The sequence below is a fragment of the Chionomys nivalis genome, chromosome 1 (genome assembly GCF_950005125.1).
Source record: "Chionomys nivalis chromosome 1, mChiNiv1.1, whole genome shotgun sequence".
Lineage (NCBI taxonomy): Eukaryota > Metazoa > Chordata > Mammalia > Rodentia > Cricetidae > Chionomys > Chionomys nivalis.
Window position 1 is genome coordinate 2,022,793 of NC_080086.1, and position 25,449 is coordinate 2,048,241.

The 25,449-nt window shown below is 46.8% G+C and overlaps 1 protein-coding gene across 1 annotated transcript in view; it reads left to right on the plus strand.

Annotated features, from left to right (window-relative positions):
• Tmtc1 (transmembrane O-mannosyltransferase targeting cadherins 1) overlaps positions 1-25,449 on the plus strand; it is a 205,093-nt gene that overhangs the window by 139,001 nt on the left and 40,643 nt on the right. The window contains exons 10-12 of the mRNA XM_057764546.1: positions 939-1,106; positions 6,943-7,056; positions 23,690-23,833. Of these exons, the coding sequence (XP_057620529.1) occupies positions 939-1,106; positions 6,943-7,056; positions 23,690-23,833 (426 nt within the window). The remainder of the gene's footprint in view (positions 1-938; positions 1,107-6,942; positions 7,057-23,689; positions 23,834-25,449) is intronic.

Consider the following 25,449-nt stretch of genomic DNA (forward strand, 5'->3'; position numbering starts at 1 on the left):
GCACCTCTGTAGGTATGTGAGTGGTGTGAGGGACCGTGTGCTTTCAGAGATGTGGCTCTACGCCAAAGCTTGGGGAAACTGGGGCAGAGCCAGCGAGAAAACATTACCAGTCCAGCTCAGGGGGCAGCCTGTGGCAGCCTGTGCGTGGGTGGCTTTGGGAAATGGAAGAACGTTAGCTGTTTCTGGTCCTCCATGGTAGTCCATTCCTCCCAGATGGCCCTCTGGGCTGCAGGGGTAGGACCTGCAGTGGCCCCGGCTCTAAATTCAAACATACCTTGTAGGATATCCAAGCCCAAGGCTTGGCTTGAACCTGTGGCTTCACATCAGTACTGGAAAGCTAGTGCCATCTTGTGAGAGCCTTAGACAACCCACACTTGTCTGTGACAGTGGAATTCATATGTGTTCCTCTAGCACAGGGCAGGCCTGTTTGTCCTGATAGCATGCTTGGGGAACTACCTACCCATATTGAGCCCCAACCCACAGTGACTGTCTTAGTCACAGTTCTGTTGCTATGAAGCTACATCATGACCGTGGCAACTAATTTTCAGAGGTTTGGTCCGTTATCATCATGGTGGGGAGCATGGTATCACAGAGGCAGAGCTAAAGTAGTAGTAGCTGAGCGCTACCTCCTGATATATAGGCAGAGAGAGACTAGGGCCGGCATGGGCTTTTGAAACCAGTGGCACACTTTCTCCAGCAAGGCCACGCCTCCTAATCCTTCTAATCCTTTCAAATGGTGTCATTTACTGGTGACAGAGCATTCAAATACATGAGCCTATGGGGACTAATTTTGTTTAAACCACCACAGTGACCCTTCTACCCATAACCACCCTCCAAACAGTGACTCCCTGACCCACAGTGACTCCCTGACCCACAGTGACCCCTGACCCACAGTGACCCCTGACCCACAGTGACCCTGCTTTTATGCTGTGTTCCAGCATGGGCTACTGCATTCTCTTTGTGCATGGACTGAACAAGCTGTGTGCTGGGCTGAGCCGGTGTGGGGCCACCTCCCTGATGGCATCTACTGTGTTGCTGCTCCTGCTTTTTTCCTGGAAAACTGTGAAGCAGAATGAAATTTGGTTGTCAAGAGAGTCCTTATTCAGGTACGATAAAGCAGGTAAATGTGCGTTTCTTCCCACTCTTTAGCCGATGACAGATTTGTTTCCGAATGAAGTAACGTGGGTATGGCACTGGTATTAATCTGGGAAATCGCTTTTAATAAATTTGAAGTTTTGGGGGTTTAATTTTAGGATTTTAAAAGTAATATGTAAAATTTAACATGCACTCACTCCGAGTGGCTTTATGAGAGCGAGGAGATTCTGGGTCTGTGGATTGGGTGGAAACAACCACTGATGAGGGGGCGGTTAAATCAGTCACCAAATGATCTCCATGCCTCGTTTCATCACTCAGCCAGGGGCAAGGGAAGGTGAGCACACAGCAGGAGGGCAGGACAGGCAGTGACTTCTCTGGAATATTCCAGAGCATTAAATCATAATCTGTGGCCTCATTGTTCATCATTGTTTATTTTAAACATTCATTTAGGTGAGGAAATAAAAGACTTCCTTTTCTGGTGAGGGTTTTTTCCCCTCTGTGGTGGAATATTTTTCTGAATACAAGCATGTTGCTGGGTTGGTGTTAGCAACTCAGGGTAGAGCACTTGCCATGCACACTGGGTTAGAGCCTTAGCATCCTTCATACGTGAGTGTGTATATTGATGTGCATATATGTATGTGTTATGTGTATATACACATGTATGTGAATGTATGTATACACATTCATAAATATGTAAACACATTATGTGTACATAAACACGTGTGCATATATGCACGTGTACATGTGTTCGTGTGTGCGCATATTTACATAGACATGCATATGTATGTAAGTGTGTTAATCTATAGCTTTCAGCCTGTCCCAAAGTACAAATACTAGTATTAGTTGTGAAGAAGTTAATGTATAGATGGATAATGAACAAATAAGGCAGACGTTCACCGGGCTCTGCTACCTTTTGAAAATAATGTGTCTGAGGCTGGGTGTGGTGGTGGACTTGGAAGGCAGAGCCAGGCAGATCACTGTAACTTCGAGGCCAGCCTGATCTACATAGAGTTCCAGGACAGTCATGGCTACACTGTAAGACCCTGTCTCAAAAAAAAAAAAAAAAAAAAAAAAAAAGAAAGAAAGAAAGATAAAGAAAAGAATGTGTTTGATCTTACATAAGCATTTTTAACGTAGTTAATTTAGTGTGCCTGTCTGGGTATCATTGCAGCGCCGATTCCCACAGAGCGACTGCTGTGGAGTAAGGCTCTTTGTTTATCAGACATAAGAATGGTTTCGTGTTGACACTCCCTGAGTGAATACAAGGGATTCTGACCACGCTCATTCTGCGTTCAGTCTTCTGTGTCCTGTCCAGTGATCACCTCCTTCCACACTAACACCCTGTCTACTTTCATTTTTTTTTAAAAACAAGTTTGAAGATTGTTATTTTATGTGTATGGGTATTTTGTCTGCATGTATGTCTGCACACCACGTATATGTCTGGTGCTCATAGAAGTCAGCAGAAGGCTTCAGATCCCTGGGAACTGCAGTTACAAGTAGTTGGGAGTCATCACGTGGACGTGGGTGCTGGGAATCAGGCACAGGGCCTCTCTAAGAGCAGCTCTGCTCTGCACGTCTGGGGCTCTCCAACCCCCTTCCCTTTGTGGTGGCCCAGTGAGTCCCTTAGGACTGTTCACAGCTGAAGGTTTACCCAAGGCTAGACCACCAAGGACAAAAACTCTTTCTACCTTGCAGCTGTTTTGTTTCTGCTTGTTTAAATGTGTTCCCTTCACAAACCTGATAAAGAGCTCTCAGGCTTTACCCTAGCCGCCTCGTTCACTGCAGTCCTCACAGAACACAGGGCCCCTCCCTCCTCATGCCTCAGTCCGGGGCCATTGAAGTTCAGACACAGAGCTTCCTACTGGTCTCTCGGTTTAATCTTTCTCTCACTTTTAGTGGTTGACTTTTTATGAAACACTTCCCAGCCGTTCTACTGTTGTGTCCAGCACTTCCCCTGGAGAAAGCCACACATTAGGAATGGCATTTATGATATTTACTCCTTAATCAAAGCAACTTAGGTTGTGGGGGGGTGGGAGGCAATGTTTGCTCCAAGGACAGTAGCCTAGAGTTCAAACCCGCTGCAGCTAATTCCAGTAGTTAAGAAATAAGTAAAAACAGCAACAATGACAAGACTGGAGTGCACACTGACTTTGCAGCCCAAACTTTCTGTCCCTTTCGGTGGAAGTTTGTTGGGAGTGAGTAGTTGGTCATTACAATGAAACCATCCCACGGCTGTGCTGAAAGGGACTTTGGCCTGAGAGGCCTTTGAAGATCAGGTGAATTTTTGTGTCAGGTGCAATCAAAACAACTGATAACTTTAAATAAGTCTTTGACGCTGTCTAAGTCCTGAGAAAGCTGGAGGCTTGTAGAGCCTATTCTTCTTTAAGGCTGGATGTGTGTGCGACTTCATCTCTGAGAAATAACACTGATACCACTTGGACACTTCACTGCCAGCTGCTGCGGCAGGACAGGGTGAAGGCAGCATCGGGAGTTAGGCTTTCTGACGGCATGCTAATTCACCTGCTTAACTGCTTGCTCTGGGGCAAATCCCTTAAAGTTCATGGAAAAATAGAGAGAACAGTGTTTATCATCCAAGCATAGAGGAGAAGGACACTGGGAGAGGAGGACGCCTTGGAGGGCCTGGGAGCCAGCTTAGAGCAAATGTTGCTGGAATCCTCTCTCTCAGCATCAGCTACTCCCCAACTCTAGGAATGAGCTTGATCTTGGCTTTGGTTGGAATTTCTGCCCAAATACTTTGCGGACTCTGGCCTCTTCATCTATATGACAGGGTACAGCAATTGGCATCTGCCCTAGAATGAAATGATGATAAGTGGTAGGTGGGCCCTCGGCCCAGTGTTTGACTGAAGATGAGCAATACGCAAGCATCACCATCTGTTGTGACAGGGTGAAACCTTGGACCAAAGCAGGGTCCGAAACTGAGGAGGAATTTACTCCCCCCCTTTGCTTTGCTCTGATGTTCTGGCTGCCATTAGTAATGCCTTAATGTTTAGTCCCTAGCTATGAATTTGAGATGGTTCTACCACCCTGCTCTTCAGTAATGTGAACTAAATAAGCTGGTGTTCTAAACCCTGGAGAGACGTCTGATGAAGGCGTCTGTTTTGTTGTTGTTGTGTTATGTTTTTTCTCTTTCTTCTATTTCTCAAGTCCTCTGCCAATAAGAGGTGTGAGGGAGACATGGGAAATGCATGTGTTAAATGCTGAGTGGTATGGGCTGGAGAGACAACTCAGTAGTTAAGAGCACTGACTGCTCTTCCAGAGGACCCTTGGTTCCAGACACCTAGACAGCTCACAACCACCTGCAATTCCTGGTCCAAGGAGTCAGATGCCCTCTGCTGGCCGCTGCGGGCACTGCACAGACTACATGATGGCAAAGCCCATGTACACATAAAATAAGTCTTAAAAAACAAAACAGAATGCTGTTTGTTGGCATGACGCTGCGACCTTGGCACTTAGGAGGTGTGCATGCCCACACTACTCTGGTTTTGGTGAACATTATGGTTCCTCAAGTCTCTCATTGGCATGATAGAAATAAACAGAATTACGATGTTTTAATGGTGGGTGCCCAGAGTAAACGCTAGGATCACCCCACCTGACTGGGTTTGCATCTTTCTCCCTCTCTTCTTTCTGTTATCACCATCCTGCTCTCTGCTCCTGTGGGTTTGAATTCTTCTGCACACAGCATTTTTCCTACCTGTGGCTTTTATAGAATCTTCCAGGCCCACTCTGGTGTCACACAGCGCACAATCTCCTTTTGTAAAGCTGAACAATATTTTATTGTACATATAAGTCACAGTTTATTTTTTGTTCATCTATTCATGGACCTTGTAGTGTGATGATTTTGCTCTTTTTTGGGGTCCTGCCACCCAGCTCCCAAATAAGATACATATGGAGGCTTATTCTTAGTTATGAATACCTGGCCTTAGCTTGGCTTGTTTCTTGCCAGCTTTATATAAGTTATCCCATGTGCCTTTTCCCTCTGGGCATTTATTTATCTTTCTTATTTCTGCATATCTTACTTTCACTCTTACTCCTTGTTCTTTTGTCCTGTGCCCCCTCCCCTGCCTTATTTCTCCTTCTATTTTAATCTCTGCCCGCCAGCCCCATCTATCCTTGCTCCTGCCTCACCGCTGGTCGTTCAGTTCTTTTTTTTTTTTTTTTTTAGACCATCATGTGTTTTGGACAAAGTAGCAGAGTTTTACAGAATTAAACAAATGCAGCATAAGCAAAGTCACACACCTTAAAATAATATCCCCAACTGCCTTATGTTAGTATATCTTGATTATGGTGAATAAGGGGAATGCTATTTGATGCTGACCCTGGCAGTGATTTCTTAGATGTCACAATGAAGGGCAAGCACAGGCCAACAGAAGCAGAAATGAAGAAATGGGTCCACATCAAACTGCAAGGCTCCTATAGCCGGGTGTGATGTTCATGGGGTCATTAGCATGAACCGAGAGCTTGGGCTCCATGGGATGGTTGTTTTCAACATGCCAGGGATAAGTGCAGCCGAGGGCCTGGTTAGAAAACGGAGCCCTGACAATAGGGATGTCAGCCTACATTCAGCCCTCTGGTAATGATTCGTGTTTGTACTCAATCTCAAATTACTGAAAGGAAGGAAGGAAGGGAGGGAGAGAGGAAGGGGGGAGGAAAAGAAAGAAAGAAAGAAAGAAAACAAAAACTGAAGGAAGGAAGGACAAACAAATTATCTTCAGAGCTTCACCTCTGTTGGCTGCTCAGTTCTGCTGCTATTCTGGGCTGAGCTCGCTGTAATTTGTTGAACCCTACCCACTTATAAGAATTTCTTTCTCCTAACTGCCCACATTGCCTCACCCTTGTAAGATCCTGAGAATAGGCTCCCTGGTCATTTTATCTCCCAGCCCCTGGCACAGCAAGGTGCCAAGTGAACACCACACAGATGCTGAAGGACTGTAGCGTTTACTTCTGTAAACTGGTTTAAGCCACCAGTCTTCTGGGATGCGCATACATTCTAGACCCAGCCATGGGGTCAGTCAGTGTCTTGATGCCCAAAGAGGAAGCCAGCACGTGGGCCAGCCATGGGGTCAGTCAGTGTCTTGATGCCAAAAGAGGAAGCCAGCATGTGGGAAGAGAGAGAGAGAGAGAGAGAAGCCACAGAGTGAGGGCAGCGTTTGTCAGATCTTGCCTCGTGCCTTGAAGGGCAGTGCTGGTGCTGAGCTGTGCGTTCTCACTTTATGGAATCCACCTCGCCTCGCCTTCTTGTGCCTTTGTATTGCAGACACATCACTTAGGCTACTTCACTTTCTATCCATAAGTAAAAAGCCTTCACCTGTGGCAGACATGAGAGAGAAGGGCATGCCCAGAATCCCTCAACAAGGGGCAGTGTCTGTATCATCTTCTGCGGGGTCTGACTTAGCTACATTGTCTCTTACATCAGATCCTCTGCCCGCTGCACTCTAAGATGCAAGGACAGACCGGGCTGGACAGTTCAAGGCTTTGTGTCCGGGTGGTGTTCTGCTCCTTCATGTCTGCAGCCGGGTTCTGCTACGCCCTGACAGAAAGCCTCAGTCCAGATGACCACACCTTACCAAGCCCCGGGTGTGTCTCCAGCAGAGAGAAGGGGCCCCCATGCTTCCCTGCAGAGAGCATCTCATTCATCATCCAGTTGTGCAAACCTGGCCAAGGCCTTCACTCCTTCCCTGTGCAGTCACGTAATTCACAACGCTCGGAAACCTGTTGGACATGAGAACCGTTGGCATTCAAAGGCAGCTCATGAAGCTGGGAACAGAGCACAAAAGGACCTGACAATAGTGTGATTCTTGTTTTCTTTCTTTTTAATGTCCTCTGTAGGTCTGGAGTTCAGACTCTGCCCCACAACGCGAAGGTTCATTACAACTACGCCAACTTCCTAAAAGACCAAGGCCGGAACAAGGAAGCCATCTACCACTACAGAACCGCCCTCAAGTAAGCACCATAGAAGGCCGTTGCTTTGTTCTGGCACAGAACCCTTCACGTCACCCTTCTCCCATGGTGTGAGGGCCGTCATTTCTCTTGACAGTGAACGCACCCTTGGGAGTAAGAGGGCTCTTGAATTCTGAGTCTCCGGGCTCGGTATTCATGTCTGTCACAGATGTACTCAGTGTTGCTTCTCCTTTCATGTTCAACATATTGCAAAATAATAATAATAATAATAATAAATAATAATAAAATGGTCATCGCTACACATAAGAGTGGGGTGGGACTCAGCTGGATTATGCAAATTTTCAAAACAGGAGTTTCTTGTTAAAAGTACACTGTAAGTTTGGGGGAATACGTGTCCTAATGAACCTTTAACAGCATGTATATTGACCACTTTAGGCCTCTCTCATCCCTTTCTCGTGTATGTTAAGGGGCACACATGTATGCACATGATATGGAGGCCTGAGGTTCTCCTCAGAGGTCATTCCTTAGGCACTGATCGCTTGGCTTTGAAACAGTTTCAGCGGCCTAGAAATTGCCAATTAGATGAGACTAAATGGTCCCTAAGACGTGTTTCAGGAAAGCTGAGAAAGAAAGATGAAGATATATTCCAGCACAGGTACTCTTAAAGTATGCTTTGGCCTTAATCGTAAACATCTCACAGTGTCTCATGCATTCTTGAAGGGAGGCCATAGGCAGTTAGTCTGTCCAACAGTGTTGGTGGGAGAAAGATTATCTCCATGCTCACGAATTCTGTCAGCTTCAAATAGAAAAGTAATTCTAACCCTAAGCCACAGCAGGGCCAGAGGTTTATATTAAGTGAAATCCTCTGCCAGTTGCTGCCACAAAATTATAGTTGCTGTATTTCTGCTTCTTTCCTGTGAAACAATAGAAATAAATATTTACTTCTAAAAGAAATATATTCCCTGAATGAGGGAAAGCCAATCAGAGCTTAAAGCCAGTGCTGAAATTAATGAGTTATTTATTTCTCTCAACCAAGATTCCAAATGTTTCTGATTTAAAATTTCATTTTTGTGTGGACTCTGCTCCCAAGGACCTTCAGCAGATACCAGTGTTTTTCTCTTTTGAAATAGTTTGTCATTCTTTGTGTTAAATAGAAAAGGAAAAACCCCAGGACCATTCATCATTGTGACAGTTGTCTGTCCTTGGTGATTGGAAGACTGATCTTCAGTACTGCTATTTCTTGGTGGGCGTTTCTGAGAGAGGTCATCTCCTACCCAAGGTTCATCTCCTCCCACCTGGGGCACCTCAAGCCATCCGTATTACCACAGCAAGAAAGATAGTTTTACCACGAATTCTAATTGTTCTCAATAAAAACCCGCAGTCAGATATTAGGGGTGAAAGCTGAGAGATCAGAGAAGCAGAGCAGCCAGCCAGGAGAGTTCTCACTTCTACCACTGCTCAGACCAAGGTCGATCCTGTCCTCAGGCTGCAGCTGTCTCCACCAAACCTCAGACTGCACTGAGCTCCTGTCTCCTCCTACCTTATATTCCCCTCTCTGTCCAGCCATATCACTCCTCTCTCCACCTCCCTAGTGCTGGGATTAAAGACATGGGATCCCAAGTAATGGGATCACATTTATGTAAACTGTTTCTCTTTTAGGCAGATTCAATCTTGTGTTACCCAGGGTCGCTTGAATTTACAGAGATCCCTTTGCCTCTGTCTCCTGAATCCTGGGATTAAAGGTGTGCACCACCACTCCCTGGCCTTTAATGGCTTAGCTCTGCACTCTGATCTTTAGGGAAGCGTTATTTGTTAAAACACAAACAAAATATCACTACAGAGAGTGACTGAGGAAGCAGCAACTTAAAGTCAGTGAGGTCTGGAGTCAGTTCCTCAGTCTCCTGACTGCTGAAATGACCATGTAGACCCCACAGGCCGTGGCATTTATCCATTGTGTTGGCAGAGAGCAGAGGGGAAGCAAGCCGAGCCTGGCATTCCTTCAGCGAGGTGCTGACTCCTAAGGATTCCATAAGTCTCTCAAACAGCAGCTCCACCTGAGCACCAGTGTTAAAATGCACAGGTCTGTGGGTCCCTTTCGTTTCATGCGCACGCCACCTTAGAAAGCATCCTTAAATCCATAACCTTCGGCCGCTCTTGGACCAGCGAGCACATCTGGCCTGGCAGGTCCATCAGAATTGCTGTATGCAGAGTTCATCACCAATGGGTTTTTCTCCTCCAACGGCTACACGGCGTTTCTGGGGCTTTGAAAGCTAGCCTGTAGAGATGACGTTTTCAGATCAATTCCAGCTTGATCTCCCAGTGTCCTCCACAAGTGTGTCGTATCTGCAGCAACAGGCTCTCACCATCTAGTTGGGGAGTGACCGATAGCAGTGGCAATAGTCTGGTTTGGGGGGGCATCGTTTGGGGCTTCCTGACCAATAACTCCTAGGGAGATGTCTTAGTTACTTTTCTATTGCTGTGCTAAGATACAATGACCAAGGCAACTTATACAAGAAACAGTTTTGGGGGTCCTTAAAGTTTCAAAGGGTGGGTCCATGACCATCATGTATGAAGCATGACAGCAGGCACGTGGGCATGGCGCTGACACCATAGCCGAGTGCTTACCCCTTGATCCACAAACACAAGGCAGAGAAAGAACTAACTGGGAATGGATGGGCGTTGGAAACCTGAAAGCCCACCCCAGTGACTTATCCCCTCCAATCATGTCACACCTCCCAGCCCTTCCAAAATATCTCTGCCAACTAGGGACCAAGCATTGAAATATATGAGCGCATGGTGGGGGGCCGTTCTCATTCAGAACACCAGGGGAAGGATCCCACAATGAACCAGGCTCTTTTCCTCTTAGAAATCTCCGGTGTGATGGCTGGTTTCCCCTGTTGACTTGACTGATGAAGAAACACCTAGGGCACTGATGAGAGATGAGACACACCACCGAGTGTCCTGTGAGGGTGTCCAAGGAGGAAAGACTGCTCTGAATGTAGCTGGCACCGCTCTGCGAGCTGGGGTCTTCAACTGAATGGAAAGAGAAAGGGGGATGTTGGCTGGGTGCCAGCACTACCCTCTGGGGTAGGTGTGAGCCAGCAGCCTCCTTTCCCCTTGCTTTCCCGGTGTTTTATCACAGGTTCAAAAAGGGAACTAATACATCTACCCAGAGTTCGATTGGGAAGGAATTGAACTAACATCTGTTGCCATTTTCTTAGTGGATAGTCTTGTCAGGAGAACAGAGTCCGTCGATGGAGTTCTTTGTATTTCCTCCTGCACAGGATGACTGGAATCCTACAGGGAGATCCCATAGATTGAGATGAGTGTCTGTGGGAACATGAACTAATAGAGGAATGAGTATTGAAGGCACACGGCTGTCTTTAGAGTCTGAGGAGACCTGAGATGTCTAAGTAACCACTGCTCTCGGTGCCTCCAGTCTGTCAGCTCCTTGCCATTCCCCTAAAATGCTGTTTGGAAGCTGCTGGGGTCTGGCCGTTAGAAATCAGGAGTCAGCAAGGGTTTCTGAAAGCTCCTTTACATTCTTGCTGAGGGGACATTTTAAATGTATTTCTCGCGACCACGGCACCATCTGCCCTGTGTCTTTGGAAAAAATTAAGATCCCAATATTGTCTATTAGCCAGGTTTAGCTGGGAGGAGATGGTTTCTCTGGCTGGTGCAGTAATTTTATCTGTGAAATTCTAAAGAGCTTTCCAATATCACAAGTAGGAATTTGAAATGATTTTTGTTTCTTTCATGTTGATGAACCAAGAAGAGATTACATTCTTAATCTACATACACATGCACACACACACACACATCAAATACACACATTCATATGTGCATATACATATATTTGCGCTTTTATTATGTCTCATGAAGCTTAAGGAATTAACATTACTTAGAAAAATATTGAACTTTAGTGAAATTGTGGCCAGCGTCAACTGAGTTTCTAAATGGAAGTGTTGTTATTTATCTTTAGGAGAGTTCCGTGCTTTCTGGCTGCCTCTTTTCCTCCCCACGTCTCACTTTCGTTTGACTAGCTTAGCAGAGGCTTCCCAGGGTGCAGACTCCAGGGCAGTCCAGGGCAGAGGTTTGCATGCAGGAAGGTCGTCCAGAGCATTCTCATAAACACAGGAAGGAAGCAGAGAGCAGGACGGACAAGGGCGTGGGATGCACTGACCCTGAGTACTTCTGCAGCGGGGCTGACCCCCCAGAGCTACCATGAGCAGACATCCATCCAGACACTGCTTGTCCCCCAGGCAGGCACGACACCCCAGGTGTCTGGTGGGGAGGAGATGGGCCTGGGTAGCACCCACATCCTGGCAGGTGGAATCGAGTACTGAAGGCACACACTCCAAAAAAACACATAGTACTTCTTTACAGGAGAGAAGTTTCAAACGCTCACCCAAAATGCGTGGGATCTGAAGTGTTTCAGAGTTCATAACATTTCATCAGAATAAAGTTTTGACTTTGTGTTAGTAAGGACGGTATTGCCACCTTCTTCATCTCATTATCATCCCCTGCAGTAGGCTTCAAGTAACGTTCAACTCACTCATCAAATAGCAACCAGAAGCAAGTTCCGACCATAGTCGCCACTCCAACTGTCCCTCCAGCCACCTAGACCCTGCAGCACAGGCTGGCCTTGAGCTTAAAGCAATCCTTCTGCCTCAGCCTCCCCAGTGCTGAAATCCTAATAGTTCACCACTGTCTTAGTCACAGTTCTATTGCTATGAAGGGACATGATGACCAAGGGACACGATGACAAGACCAAAGCAATTCTTTTTGTTTCTTTGTTTGCTTTGTTTGAGACAGAGTTTCTCTGTGTTAACAGCCCTCGCTGTCCTGTGACTCACTCTGTAGACCAGGCTGGCCTCAAACTCACAGAGATCCATCTGCCTCTGCCTCCTGAATGCTGGGATTAAAGGCGTGAGCCCTGCCACTTGGTGACCAAGGCAATTCTTTTAAAAGAAAACATTTTATTTGGGAACTTGCTTAAAATTTCAGAGGATTAGTCCATTATCATCATAGTAGGGAGTATGGTGGCTCACAGGCAGCCGTGGTCCTGGAGCTGAGAGCTTTATATCCTGTTCTAAAGGCAGCAGGAAGGGAGGGATGGAGGGAGAGAGAGAAGGGAGGAGAGAAAGACTGGGCCTGCCATGGGTTTCTGGAACCTCAAATCCTACCCCATCAGGGCCACTCCTCCTAATCCTACTAAGCATTCAAACACATGAGACTGTAGAGGCCATTCTTACTCAAACCACCACGTTTCACTCCCTGGCCCCCACAGGCTGTTACCTATATCATAATACAAAATGGATTCAGTCCAACTTCAAAAGTTCCCATAGTGTTCGGCAGTCTTAACATTGTTTAGAAGTTCAAAGTCTCTTCTGATGTAAACGGAGACTGCTCGTTCATTTCCCGACCACCCAGACCCAAATAATCACACAGAAACTTTATTAATTATAACACTGTTTGGTCTGTTAGCTTCCTATTAACTAACTCTTACATCTTAAATTAACCCATTTCTATTAATCTGTGTATCGCCTTGAGGCTGTGGCTTACTGGGTAAGGTTCTGGCTGTGTCTTTCTCCATTGGCATCTACATGGTGGCTCTCTGACTCCACCTACTCTCTCTATATAACTCTGTTCGAATTTCCTGCCTGGCTTTTTTCTGCCCTGCCATGGGCTGAAGCAGCTTCTTTATTAACCAATGGTAATAAAACATATTCACAGAATACAGAGGGGAATCCCATCATCTCCCTTTTTCTATCTAAATGAAAAGGAAGGTTTTTAACTTTAATATCATATCTAATTTATTTTTTATCATAACTAAGAAAAACTCAGCTATTTGTCTTCAACTCTTCAAGGACCCTAGAAAGATATACTGTTACCTAAGTAAACAGGAAGTGCATTGTAAGCAACATGTATGTACACCCGTGTATGTACAGGTGCATGTGCACATATGTGAAGGTCCAAGGGTGATATTTGGAATCTTTCTTAATTGATATCTGTGATAGTTTGAATGAGAATGGTTCCCATAATCTCAGATATTTGAATATTTTGCTCCCAGTGGGTGGAACTGTTTGGGAAGGATTTGGAGATGTGGTCTTGATGGAGGAGATGTGTCACCGTGGGTGGGCTTTGAGGCTTCAGAAAGCCTTCTCTCTCTCTCCCTCTCCCTCTCCCTCTCCCTCTCCCTCTCCCTCTCCCTCTCCCTCTCCCTCTCCCTCTCCCTCTCCCTCTCCCTCTCCCTCTCTCTCTCTCTCTCTCTCTCTCTCTCTCTCTCTCTCTCTCTCGTTGTACAGAGCTGCGGTGGGCTGTGTCCCCGGCTAGCTTTACACCCAAAATAATTGCATGGAAACTGTATTCTTTTAAATACTGCTTGGCCCATTAGTTCTAGCCTCTTATTGGCTAATTCTCACATCTTGATTAACCCATTTCTAATGATCAGTGTAGCACCAAGAGCTGGTGGCTTACCAGGGAAATACTTAACCTGCTTCCGTCTCAGAGAGGAGAGGCGTGGCGTCTGACTTCACTGCCTTCTTCCCAGCATTCTGTTCTGTCTACTCCACCCACCTAAGGGCTGGCCTATCAAAGGCCAAGCAGTTTCTTTATTAATTAACCAATGAAAGCAACAGATAGATGACACTCCCACATCACTCTCTCTCTCTTGATGTGAGCTCTCAGCTTCTGCTCCAGCACCCTGCCTCTCAGTCTGCTTCCCTGTTAGGATCATTGTGCACTCTAACCCTCTGAAACTTTGAGATCCAAATAAACTCTTCTATAATTTGTCATGGCATCTTGTCATAGCAGCAGGAAAGTAACTTAAGACAAGGTCCACCTTATTGAGCCAGGACCCCTGGGTTCATGGATACAGCTAGTCTAGCTAGCCACCTTCCACTGAGGACTCCCTGTCTCTCCATGCGTGCTTGGCATCTATATGGGTTCTGGAGACTCAAACTCTGGTCCTTACCCTTGAGCAGTAAAAATTTTATGCTCCAGTGTATCTCTGCCGCTCTGCTTCTTTCTTACTTTGTGCTCAGGATCCTATCACATCCAGTGCTAAAATGCTCTGACTTATAACCCTTTCTTTAAATCTGTTTCTGTGAAGTCTGTCCTAGTTTGGGTTTCTATTGCTGTGAAGAGACACCATGACTATGGAAACTCTTATAAAGAAAACATTCAATTGAGGGGGCTCGCTTACAATTTCAGAGGTTCAGTGTATTATCACCATGGCAGGGAACATAGCAGAAAGCAGGCAGATGTTGTACTAGAGCTGAGAGTGCCACATCTTGCAGTCAATGGGAAGTCAGCTGACACACTGGGCAGTATCCTGAGCATAGGACTCCTCAAAACCTGTCCCCACAGTGACACACTTCCTCCAACAAGGCCATACCCACTCCAACAAAGGCACACCTCCTAATAGTGCCACTCCCTGTGAGATTATGGGGGCCAATAACATTCATACTACCACACTGCCCTTCATGGGCACTTTCTGTTGCTCTGGAAATGTTCTTTAGTTGCTCCAGTTTTAAACAACCCTTCACATAAGTCTGTCTCTATTTCTTCTTCATCTGCTGGGTAGGCTGTTGGGTCTGTTGACTTTTTGCCTCTCAAGTGAAACAATCTCCTAGATAGCCACAGCCTCTTCTCTGTGTCCTCCTGCTTCCTGGAACCCCTGGGGCTGCTCTCTCCAAGGTCACCAGCTGCTTCCCAGCAGATGGGCCTTAGAACCACCTGACTGTTGGAGCAGCTGACTGTCCTCATTATCACATGGACACCCTTCTTTACCTGGTTGGTTCTGAGCATGGTGATCCATGTTGTTGGTCTTCCTGGTATTTCCTTAGACTCTTCTTCCTCTGATAAACCCTTAATAAACAGTTCTTCCCCTCCCCTCTTGCACTAGGCTTTCTTATTTTGGGTATTCACTTCCTTTCAGAAAGCTTCCCTTTGCCTCTTTGTGCTGCTCGGCCCTCAGATGTGTGTGCATTGCCTGTCATTCCTCTACGACAACCACATGCCTGGCAGGCTGCAGGGCATTTTTTCATCCTTCCCCTTGCACTACACACCCAGCTACCCACCATCTCTGCAGAGCCTGCCCATTCCTACCATTGCACACCCAGCTACCCACCCTCTCTGCGGAGCCGGCCTGTTTCTACCATTGCACACCCAGCTACCCACCCTCTCTGCGGAGCCTGCCCATTCCTATCATTGCACACCCAGCTACCCACCCTCTCTGCGGAGCCTGCCCATTCCTACCATTGCACACCCAGCTACCCACCCTCTCTGCAGAGCCGGCCTGTTTCTACCACGTCTGGGTAAACATTCTCTGGTTCCCTGAGTTCTTCAGCCTTCCTTCCTTCCCATGGAACACCGTTGCCACTCTGTTTGGTGGTATGAACCTGGGAGAGTTGAACCTGAAAACAAGGTGGGCTGAAGCCTCATGCAGTAGCCAACTTTATTCAGAGCATTGGATAATTTATATTCTGAGGATATCCTAAGTGTTGGGCAAAGTCATATGAGCAAAGTTCACTTGAGTTCAAATTGTATACAGTCACAAGGGCAAGGTCATGTGAGTTTAGGCTGTATATAGTTACGAGAACTACTTGTGCTTTGGAGCATCATTCTGAATAACAACGGGTGAGACAATGGTAAGCTGAAGTAAACCCACTCCTCATATCACACCCGGGAGGGACACAAAAGCATATTCCAAGAACAAATTCATGTTATGGAGGAACAGGTTATAAAACTCTTACCTTATTTACTTGGAGTTTTCTCACCAGCTCTCCGAAATCTCCTCACATAACCCACTGGATGAGAATGAGACCACTACCACAACTTTTAAGCCAGATTTGAAGCAGGCCTTATTAACTGCTGGCCCGGAAGATACGCACTGACCAGATCCATGTCCAGGGTTCCCAAAGAATAGCCCCGAATTATGTTCGGTACCTACAAAGGCAAAATCTACAAGGCTTTGTGTTTCCTGCCTTCATCCAATGTAGCCAACATACATCCTAACTTCCTTCTTGCCTACATACGTCCCACCTATGTGTGGCCAAGCACATCATGTGCAGTTGGGACAACCAACCTTGTTTATAGAAGTGGGCTTCTTGCCCTACTTGAACCATAACCCCCAGCATTCTAGGAAGTTACCTGTCCTTGGGCAGGTGGGGCTTACAGGCTAGAGGCACTTTTGTTTTATAGATCTCTGAAACACATGAAAGACCCTCGTTTTCAAGGGCGGTGTGAGAAATCCCCCAGTCTCAATAATTCAGGCCAACAGATGCAATCAGCAAGAGGTGTCTTTATTGATTACACAGGCGCCTGAGGGTGCAACAGTAGCTTACGTCAACTGCACACCCCGGGCAAATTCAAACAGCCACATTTATAGGGAAAAATGATTACACAAGAGGGTAGTATAGTACAAGCATTTCATTGGCTCTCAAATTGGTGTGCTTAGCTCATCCTGGGAATGGCCCCGTGTCTATTCTCGAATTTCCCCGAAAAACCATAAAGACAGATAAAACACCCTGCAGCGAGTTGACAGTTTAGATAGGATATCTTGGGGGATGGAGTATTCCTTCTCCTTAGTCCCGAAAAACCACAAAACTAGATATAGCACTCTGCAGCAAGTTGACAATTTAGATAGAATGCCTTCGGGGTAGAGTATCCCTCTCCTTAGCCTAGTCAGTGAATCTACAACCCATAGATACCCAGTTTTAGCATCGTCTGGACCCGGGGCCCAGTTAAATTTTCAGCAGAGTTTAACATAGTATGTAGGCACAGGGGTCTTTCACACAGTAATTAAAACTTAGTATAACTCCAGCCTTCACAATACCTTCCCGTCTCTCCCCGATTTGCCCCTTCATCAGGCCCCAGCCTCCACCGTTACTGTCCCCAGTCATCCGTGTTCTCCCTGCTCCCCGCAGCTCACTGATTCCACTTTTGCTCTCTGTTTCCTGGAAGCAAGGGGAGGTTGTCTTGCTGGGGCATGGCCTTTGACCACTGTGGGTGCTTGGTAAATGCTTGTAGAGAAGCCTGTGTGACAGCAGTGCACAACATCTTGTGCCCAAAATCGGCTAAGTCCCCGCAAAAGCCAACAAGGAGACAGAGTTTCATGTGTAAAAGCAAAGAGCCTTTATTTTAATCAAGTTTGCAAACTTGGTCTCTTCGCATGTCCAAAGTATTGGAATAACCGGAGAGCCCCGAGCTCAATTAGAATTGGATTTTTATAGTAGTAAAGGTGGGGTTGATGGTTTCTGAGGTTCAGGACCCCTGATTGGCTGACATTTGTCTAGGGTGTCCCGGTGAGTGTGTTTTGGCAGGTGATCCTTTCTACAGCGGTTGGAATGTTAGGCATTTCCTTTGAATGGTCTGTTCTTGGGCAGGTGGTTGGGTAATCTCCGCTGCTTGTGGTTCCTCCTGCAACCAGGTATTGCCTCAGGGTAAACTACTGAGACTCAAGCCTCTTATTAAATTATGGATGGCCGAGTTCTACTCTGGCAGGTGATAACTTGGCTGACTTGCCAATACTTAGCTTATTATGGCTGGCCCCCACAATCTCAGTCACCAAACACTTAGTGGCAGTCCCACCATGGTACGTGATGCTTTTCAGAGAGCTCTGGACAATGAGGGCAGAATAACCCATCCTGGCACAGGGCTGATCTGGGAATTGCCAGATTCTCCACAGCCTACCTACTGCCAATCACATGCCAGTGATGACCCCAGTGGTCAAGATTGACGTCAGAATATGTGCCCTTCCCACCTCCATGATGACTTAAACTGAAAGCTGTTGCTTAGGGGAATGTGGACGTGTCTTCCTGCCTGCGGTTGTCTCTGAGTTAACTCACCAGCCAGTATGTTCATGATAAGAAATGTCATAACAACAAGGACCCAAGAGCACATGAACCTGTCACTCAGAAGGCACAGTGTAATAATTCTGCGCAAGAGGGAACTTGGCGACAAGTGAGTCCAAATCACGGCAGGTGAGAGCCCACAGCCATACAGACAGAACTTAAGTAGGGAGTGGAGGAAGGAAAGGGAGAGAGAGAGAGAGAGAGAGAGAGAGAGAGAGAGAGAAAGGGAAGAGGAAAAAGAGGGAGAAGTAGGCAGAGTTTTACTTTTTTTTCAATTTTTCAAGATAGGGTTTCTCAGTGGCTTTGGAGCTTGTCCTGGAACTAGCTCTTGTAGACCAGGCTGGCCTTGAAATCACAGAGATCTGCCTGCCCCTGCCTCCTCTGAGTGCTGGAATTAAAGGCGTGCACCACCAGTGCCTGGCAGAGTTTTGCCTTTTAAAGAGACAGGGTACTTCCTGCCCTGCACCAGGTTTGACATAGGACATGACACACTGTCAGGTCCTCAAGGGGCACAGCCAGGTTCCTCTGGGGATACTAACACACAGGATTTTGAATGACCTTCTGACCTTGGACAGGTTCATGTGCTCCTGGGTCCTTGTTGTTATGACATTTCTTATCATGAACATACTGGCTGGTGAGTTAACTCAGAGACCTTTAAAATTGGTCCAGAATTGTATTTGGTGTGGAGCAAACAGGAAAAGCTTTGGAAAACGCTGCTGGGCCTGAGAAGATCAATTATTCCTGTTGTGAAGAACTGGTAATACTTCCTCATTCTCAAAATGGAAACGGCCCCTTGGCCTTAGTGTCTGAGCAGACGTAGCACAGGAAGAACAGGTGGATAGGAGCTGATTTAAATCTTTGTTCACTGGTCTGGTGATGGAGAAAGGATAGATGTTATTTTGACTGATGGGAAGGATTCAAAGGCCTCTAGAGGCAACAAAGAGTGAGTGGGGTGTGTGTGTGTGTGTGTGTGTGTGTGTGTATTCATGTATGTGGGGGGTGGGGATGCGCACGTGGGCATGCACATGTGTGTCCGACTGTTCAGGTGAGTGTGGAGGCCTGAGGTTAAAGTCAGGTGTCTTTCTCCAGTCTTCTCACCTTGGTTTTTTTTCTTTGTTTTTGTTTTTGTTTTTTTGAGTCACTGAACATAGAGCTCACTGATTTGTATCAACTAGGCAGCCAGTAAGCCTTAGGAACCCACCTGTTTCTGCTCCCCAAAGACCAAGTTTACAGACATGTACAACCACATTCAGCTTTTACATGAGTGTTGGGGAATCCTAGTAGCATCGCTGTAGGACAGGGACTTTATCAACTGTCTCCCCAGTCCCACAGTGATGTTTCTGATGTGAGGACCCCACCTGGCATGTGAGCCCGGGATCCTGCATCTGTCCCCGAAGCACAGTTATGATGATGGAGGTTTTTACGCCCATTACCTCATCTGTTCACATGGAAACTTACAAAAGCAGCTGTCTCACGCTCGTACCCAGCACCGCGCTGCTGACATCACCTGTCCCCTGGACCGCTGACACCTGTCCCCTGGTCCGCTATCCCCCCCGGATCAGTTTCCTGTCCCACTGTGCCACTCAATCCAGAGTTCATCGCCCTGCAAACCATTGCTATTGAAAGGAGCACAGAGGTGTCCGTTCAGTAGATTTCCCACTCTGGAATCAGGACAACACAACCGTTTACAAGTGACTCACTTCCTTGAGGGCTGGGAGAAAATGTTTTCACCCCAGAGCCTGGGCCTAGCGCTGGGCGGAGTCCCTCAGCAGCAGCACTGAGGTCTCTGTGTGAGAAAGGTAAAGCCCGGAGGCTCTGAGTGAAAAGGGACCAGAAACTCAGTGCCTGAAAATAGGCAGGAGGCAGGTGAAGCGTGAGTCATCCCTTCGGATGATCCCGGGAGCCGACCTGGAGGATCACCACTGCCACCAGTGTCACCAGGGGCCAGGACAATTGAACTGGTGGCACAGAAGGAACTGGGCACGTAAAATATGCAGAATTAACAGTCTGTCGTCTGTAGCAAAGTTTATTCTGTGTGTACTTCAGGCCAGTGAACTGAGATTTATTCTTCCTAGTCATGTTTTCCTTTGTCATCATTTTTCTCTCAACAGGAAATAGAGAATTAAAAAAAAAAACCCTTAGGGCAGTTAACCTCAAATAAATTAATGTGTGACATGAAAATCAGACACTTGGTTCGGCGTGTGTGCTCTGGAAGGGGAGTCGCAAGCTACAGCACATAAGTCGGTGTTATTTGAAAATTACTGGTAAGGTACTGAAAGGGTAAAAACGTATAACATTCTTAACTTTTAAGTTTTAAAAGACACGAGAGAAACAACACACAAGCCCAAACTTTAGCCCCGAACAGCTATACCTGCGGCGCTTTACAGACAGGGCTGGAGAGAAGGCGTAGTGGGCAAGAGCTCTTGGTGGGCAGGCATGGTGACGGCTGTTACCTGTATCATGATGACGGGAGGTACTTGAGGCCAGATCCCAGCACCTACATAAAAAGCCAAGTGTGACTGCTTATGCCTATAACCTCAGCCCTGTGCAGGTAGAGACTGGATCAGTGGGGACTGCTGGCCGCCAGCCTGGCTCCAGTTTCGGTGAGAGACTCTGTCTCAGAGAAATAAGACAGAGAGTGATATAGCAGGGCACTTAATGTCCTTCTCACACAGACCCATACACACACATGTGTGTACACATATACACACACACAAGCCTTACAAACAGTAACCCATAAAGCAGGAGTTTGCTTCTTACAGGCTACTGCTACTGGGTGTTGTTGACTCTAGGTAGTTCCCGTACAATGTGTGCTTCTCAAAGAGGTAATTGTATAAACTGAGGACATGTCAGCTCCAAGGTATGGTTGAGGGGAAGGTTTGTATTGCAAATATGAGAGAGAGAGAGATAGCGAGAGCTGTTTGGAAGTGTCCAGGGCAGGGAGAGGAAGCAGCAGATGGAACGTTGCCAGCAGAAAGGACTTGGTCATGAGAAGAGAAAGAGAAGAAGAGCAAGAGAGTAAGGCAAAGAGAATGAGGGCAAATGAGACCAAGGAAGAGGGGCCCAGAGAGTGCACAGTCAGGTTATACAGGAGCGAGAAGCCGGGGAAGGGAGCCCATGAGATGGAGACATTTCGGGAAGGGAACGGGGTGAAAAAAGCTGAGAAGAGCCAGGGGAATAAGACCACTACCATAATTTAAAACCAAATTTGAAGCAAGCTTTAATTAGCTACTGGTCATGTTGATGGACTTTCTGGCCAGGTCTGTCTCTGTGTTTCCAGAAAATGGCCCCAAGTCACGGTTTGCAGGGGCTTTAAAAGGCAAAACCCATAATTCGCCACATTTCCCATGGGGTCCAATCAGCGGCAAGCATACACCCTGATGCTTTTCCTGCCTGTGTGCCTCCCGCTGGCATTGGTCAGGCTCAGTGGGTACAGACATTGGGTACAGATGGGTCGAATGCACTTGTTTAGGAGAGTGAGAACCTGTGTTGTTACCTCCCGTAAACCACAGCCTCAGTGTTTCAGGACTGGGTACAGATGGGTCGAATGCACTTGTTTAGGAGAGTGAGAACCCGTGTTGTTACCTCCCGTAAACCACAGCCTCAGTGTTTCAGGAATCATCTGTCTTTGAGCAAGGGACTTACAGGTTGGAGGCATTTTTGTTTCATGGATCTCTTAGGTACAGTAATTACAACTTAAGAGTGTAACTTTGGTTCTCACAGATGCCAGCATGGACTCATGTTGTCTTTATCTGAGTTACTCTATTTACCAATTAAGACTCAGGAGTCAAGTCGGGCGGTGGTGGCGCACGCCTTTAATCCCAGCACTCGGGAGGCAGAGGCAGGCGGATCTCTGTGAGTTCGAGACCAGCCTGGTCTACAAGAGCTAGTTCCAGGACAGGCTCCAAAACCACAGAGAAACCCTGTCTCGAAAAACCAAAAAAAAAAAAAAAAAAGACTCAGGAGTCAGATACTGGGGTCAAGAAGCAACCAACTGACCTTCCTTTTTGGCCAGAGACCTGACCCAGACTCCCACCTCCACCCCAGCAAGAGTGAATCCTCCTCCTCCAAGTCCCTCCTACCCCACCCCCACCCTGTGCCTCTCTCTATCTGTATTCCTGGGTCCTCCGCATTCTCTGTGCTAATTCCGGTCATCTAGTCGCTGGCTCCACCCCCTGACTCAAGGTTAATTTTATTAACCCAGTCTCAGAGTGTCGCAGTGTGATCAAGTATCCCACAGCAGACTCAGTAACAGAGACTTGTGCTAATATCAGCACAGATGACCGTTTGTGCGGAGTTCCTTTCAGGCCTGACAGTCAGGATGATTTAGAGAGCAGGCAATGTTTGGAGTGAACAAGGCTCTCTGAAGCCAACATTTTTACATGTTGCGTTGATTTCACTCCTTCCTCTAAGAACTGGTTCATCTTAGGTCATAATTTAAGTGAATTGCTCGGAGGAAATAATAGAGATACGCTAAATAAAAGCTCTAACTCACAGCAATTCGTTTATTCGCTGAGGGTTGGGCGACTCATGTATTATCTGGGAAAACAAATGGATCAACAGAAATAATTTGCCTTTTTAACACCTAGGAAGACAAGTGCCTGTGGGATGGTGTGTGAGTGTGAGTGTGTGTGTGTGTGTGTGTGTGTGTGTGTGTGAGAGAGAGAGAGAGAGAGAGAGAGAGAGAGAGAGAGAGAGAGCGCTGTTGCTTTAGCTCATTTTCCCAGCCTCGGTTTCCTCAATGGTAAAACACTACACAGGGAATTTTTACATAAGGTGATGCATGAGGAAGCTGCTTCAGAATGCATTTGCACTAGAACATACTGGGCTGAGCCTTGGCTTGGCTTTTCTGCATTAAAAGCCGGCTCCATGGATAAGTGACAGGCAGAGCAAGCCTTGTAACCCGCTAAGTATGTCCACTCCAGGTCGTCAGAAAGGGCTGACTGGGCAGCTGTTCTGCCACATCGCATGAAGGACTGACTTGACCCTCTCCCTGTCTTAATGTGAATAATTTAGCTTGATAATACATAGTCCACCCTGCTTTTTTATTTCTTTTGAATTTTAGAAATACTGGCTGTCACTTCATGGATGCTAATTTTTGTGTCTGGACTGTTTTAAGTTCTCAAGATCTTAAGGACTGTATCGAGCCAGGTGGAAGGAAAGTGAAGAAGCATGGGAAAGGGGGTCAGATCAAGTTTTCTTTTTATGGAGAGATGTGAGACTTCCATCCTTTCTTTTTTGTTTTTGTTTTTGTTTTTTGAGACAGGGTTTCTCTGTGGTTTTGGTGCCTGTCCTGGAACTAGCTCTTGTAGACCAGGCTGGTCTCGAACTCACAAAGATCTGCCTGCCTCTGCCTCCCAAGTGCTGGGATTAAAGGCATGCGCCACCACCGCCCAGCCTTCCATCCTTTCTTGATTGGGGCAGTCTTACTAGGTTCTGATCCAAAGATATTTGAAAAGATCCCTCCCTGAGGAGACTCCAGATCAGTTGGTAGCTATGTGACCTCAACAGGAAGTTCCCACCCAGAGCAAGAAGATTCCTTGGCAGAAGAGTGTAATCGGCCTCTCAGGGACTAAAATGTGTTTACTCTTATAGATTGACATTGTATTTACTTGCAGTGTTGGGGTCTACTTACTACACCTCTGAGTTCAAAGGTGTTGCTTTCTGCTATATTTATTTAGATGCCTTCAGCTGCAAAAGCCCTTGGCCCTTAGATACAACACAGACATTCCATTACGAGGGGAAGTTCAGGGTTCATTTGGGCTGTGACGAGCTTGCAGTGCCAGAAGTCCAAGTTTAACACTTTGATTTTCTAGGCTGTACCCACGCCACGCAAGTGCGCTGAACAACCTGGGGACGCTGACAAAGGACACGGCCGAAGCGAAGCTGTACTACCAGAGGGCGCTGCAGCTTCATCCGCAGCACAACCGTGCCCTTTTCAACCTGGGCAATCTCCTGAAGTAAGTGGAAGGCTTCCGCTGGGATCAGTCCAGAGACTGTCGGTCATACGGAACCAGAAGGGTTGCATAGCCACGAAAACTGAGTAGATGCTGTGTTCCAAAGACCTTTCCTGTGCTTCTGGTCCATTGTGAGTCTTTCTGAAGGACTCCACGGGTATAGCCATTCCAAGACTAACGTTCCATAATATACTTCCAAGAAAGCAGTGTTCTCTGAGGGTAAAACGAAGGGCCTCCTGTCCAGGATTCATGCTCAGCTTGGATTAAGGTTTAAAAGAAACCAAGCAAACAAATAACAAAAACAGCAAAAGCCAGGCTTGTTTGGAGTTAGAATAATTCTCAGGAGGGACGACAAAGATGGCTCAATGGTTAAGAGCAAGTAGTGCTCTCACAGAGGACCGGAGTTCAGTCCCCAGCACCCATTTGGGCAGCTCAAAGCTGCGTGTAGCCCCAGGTCCAGAGAATCTGATGCCCTCTTCTGGGTACCCACACATGTGTGAGAATACTCATACAGATACATACACGTAAATAAAAATAAATCTTAAAAAATGAAAATTAAAAGGCGTGAGAAGGATGAGTTTGAGTTGTCACGATAGCTGGCTAGCTGCAGGCCGCTCTCCACTCCACCTCTGTGGACACCGTGTCTCCGTGTGAAGTTGTGAGGACTCGGGTTTGCACGTCACTGGAGTGGCTCTGTTTATGGCTCAGATGAGGGGGTGGAAAATCTAAGATATCTCCTTAGATAGATGGCTTCTCCAGCACTAGTTTCAGAGATCTTCTCAATGAGTTGGGTTTTGTTTTTTCCTAAGAAGCCAAGCTGAGTTGCTGGCTGCAGAATGAAACACCTTGTCAGGAATGCTGTCCCTAGTTCTGTTCTCAAACCGTACAGCACGGCTCTATGACAAGGGTTCTGTCCTCTTTCCTCCTTCTGGCTACCAAGCTGAGTATGTTAATCCCAGCCCTTCTTCCATCCAGTCTGTCTCCATGGACCTCCTCAGTGATTATATCTGAGTTAACACTACAGGAAAGAACGCTTTAGAACGTGGTAATGGCTGCTTTCCAGTGAGAAGGGCTACTGACTTACCAGCGTGAGGCTTTCCCCAGCTTGGTAAAGTCAGTTCTCACCCAGCTCAATAGTGTGGCTTTACATCTGTGTAAGACTGGAGTGGTTTCTGGGGACCTTTCATGTCCCATGGGACTCTTCCAGTGAGACTTCAGTTTGAGTGGGAAGAGGAAATGGGATCCTAAGCGTCACGCACAGGGAGAAGCAGCCGTGTCTCAGTGTGAGTCTCAGAATCCAGTGGGTGAAGTCACGTTAATAGCTGACATTTGTGTAGTACTTTCTGACCGACAAGTTATAAATATACAATATACTTATAATGCATGTGTGTGTGTATAGCTGCACCCTGTAATTCTTAAAACAACCTGTGCTGAGAGGTGTGGCCATCTTCATCTCCTCTCACGGGTAGGGAACCCAAGGCTCCTCCAAGAGCTATGTGACCCTGACCTAGACTTGTGACTGACCCAGGATGGAAGTCTGCCTTTTGTTTATTCTAAATAGTCCCCCAGCCCCAGATTACATGATATCAAGCTGTGTAAGAGCTTGCCTTGGCCTTGTG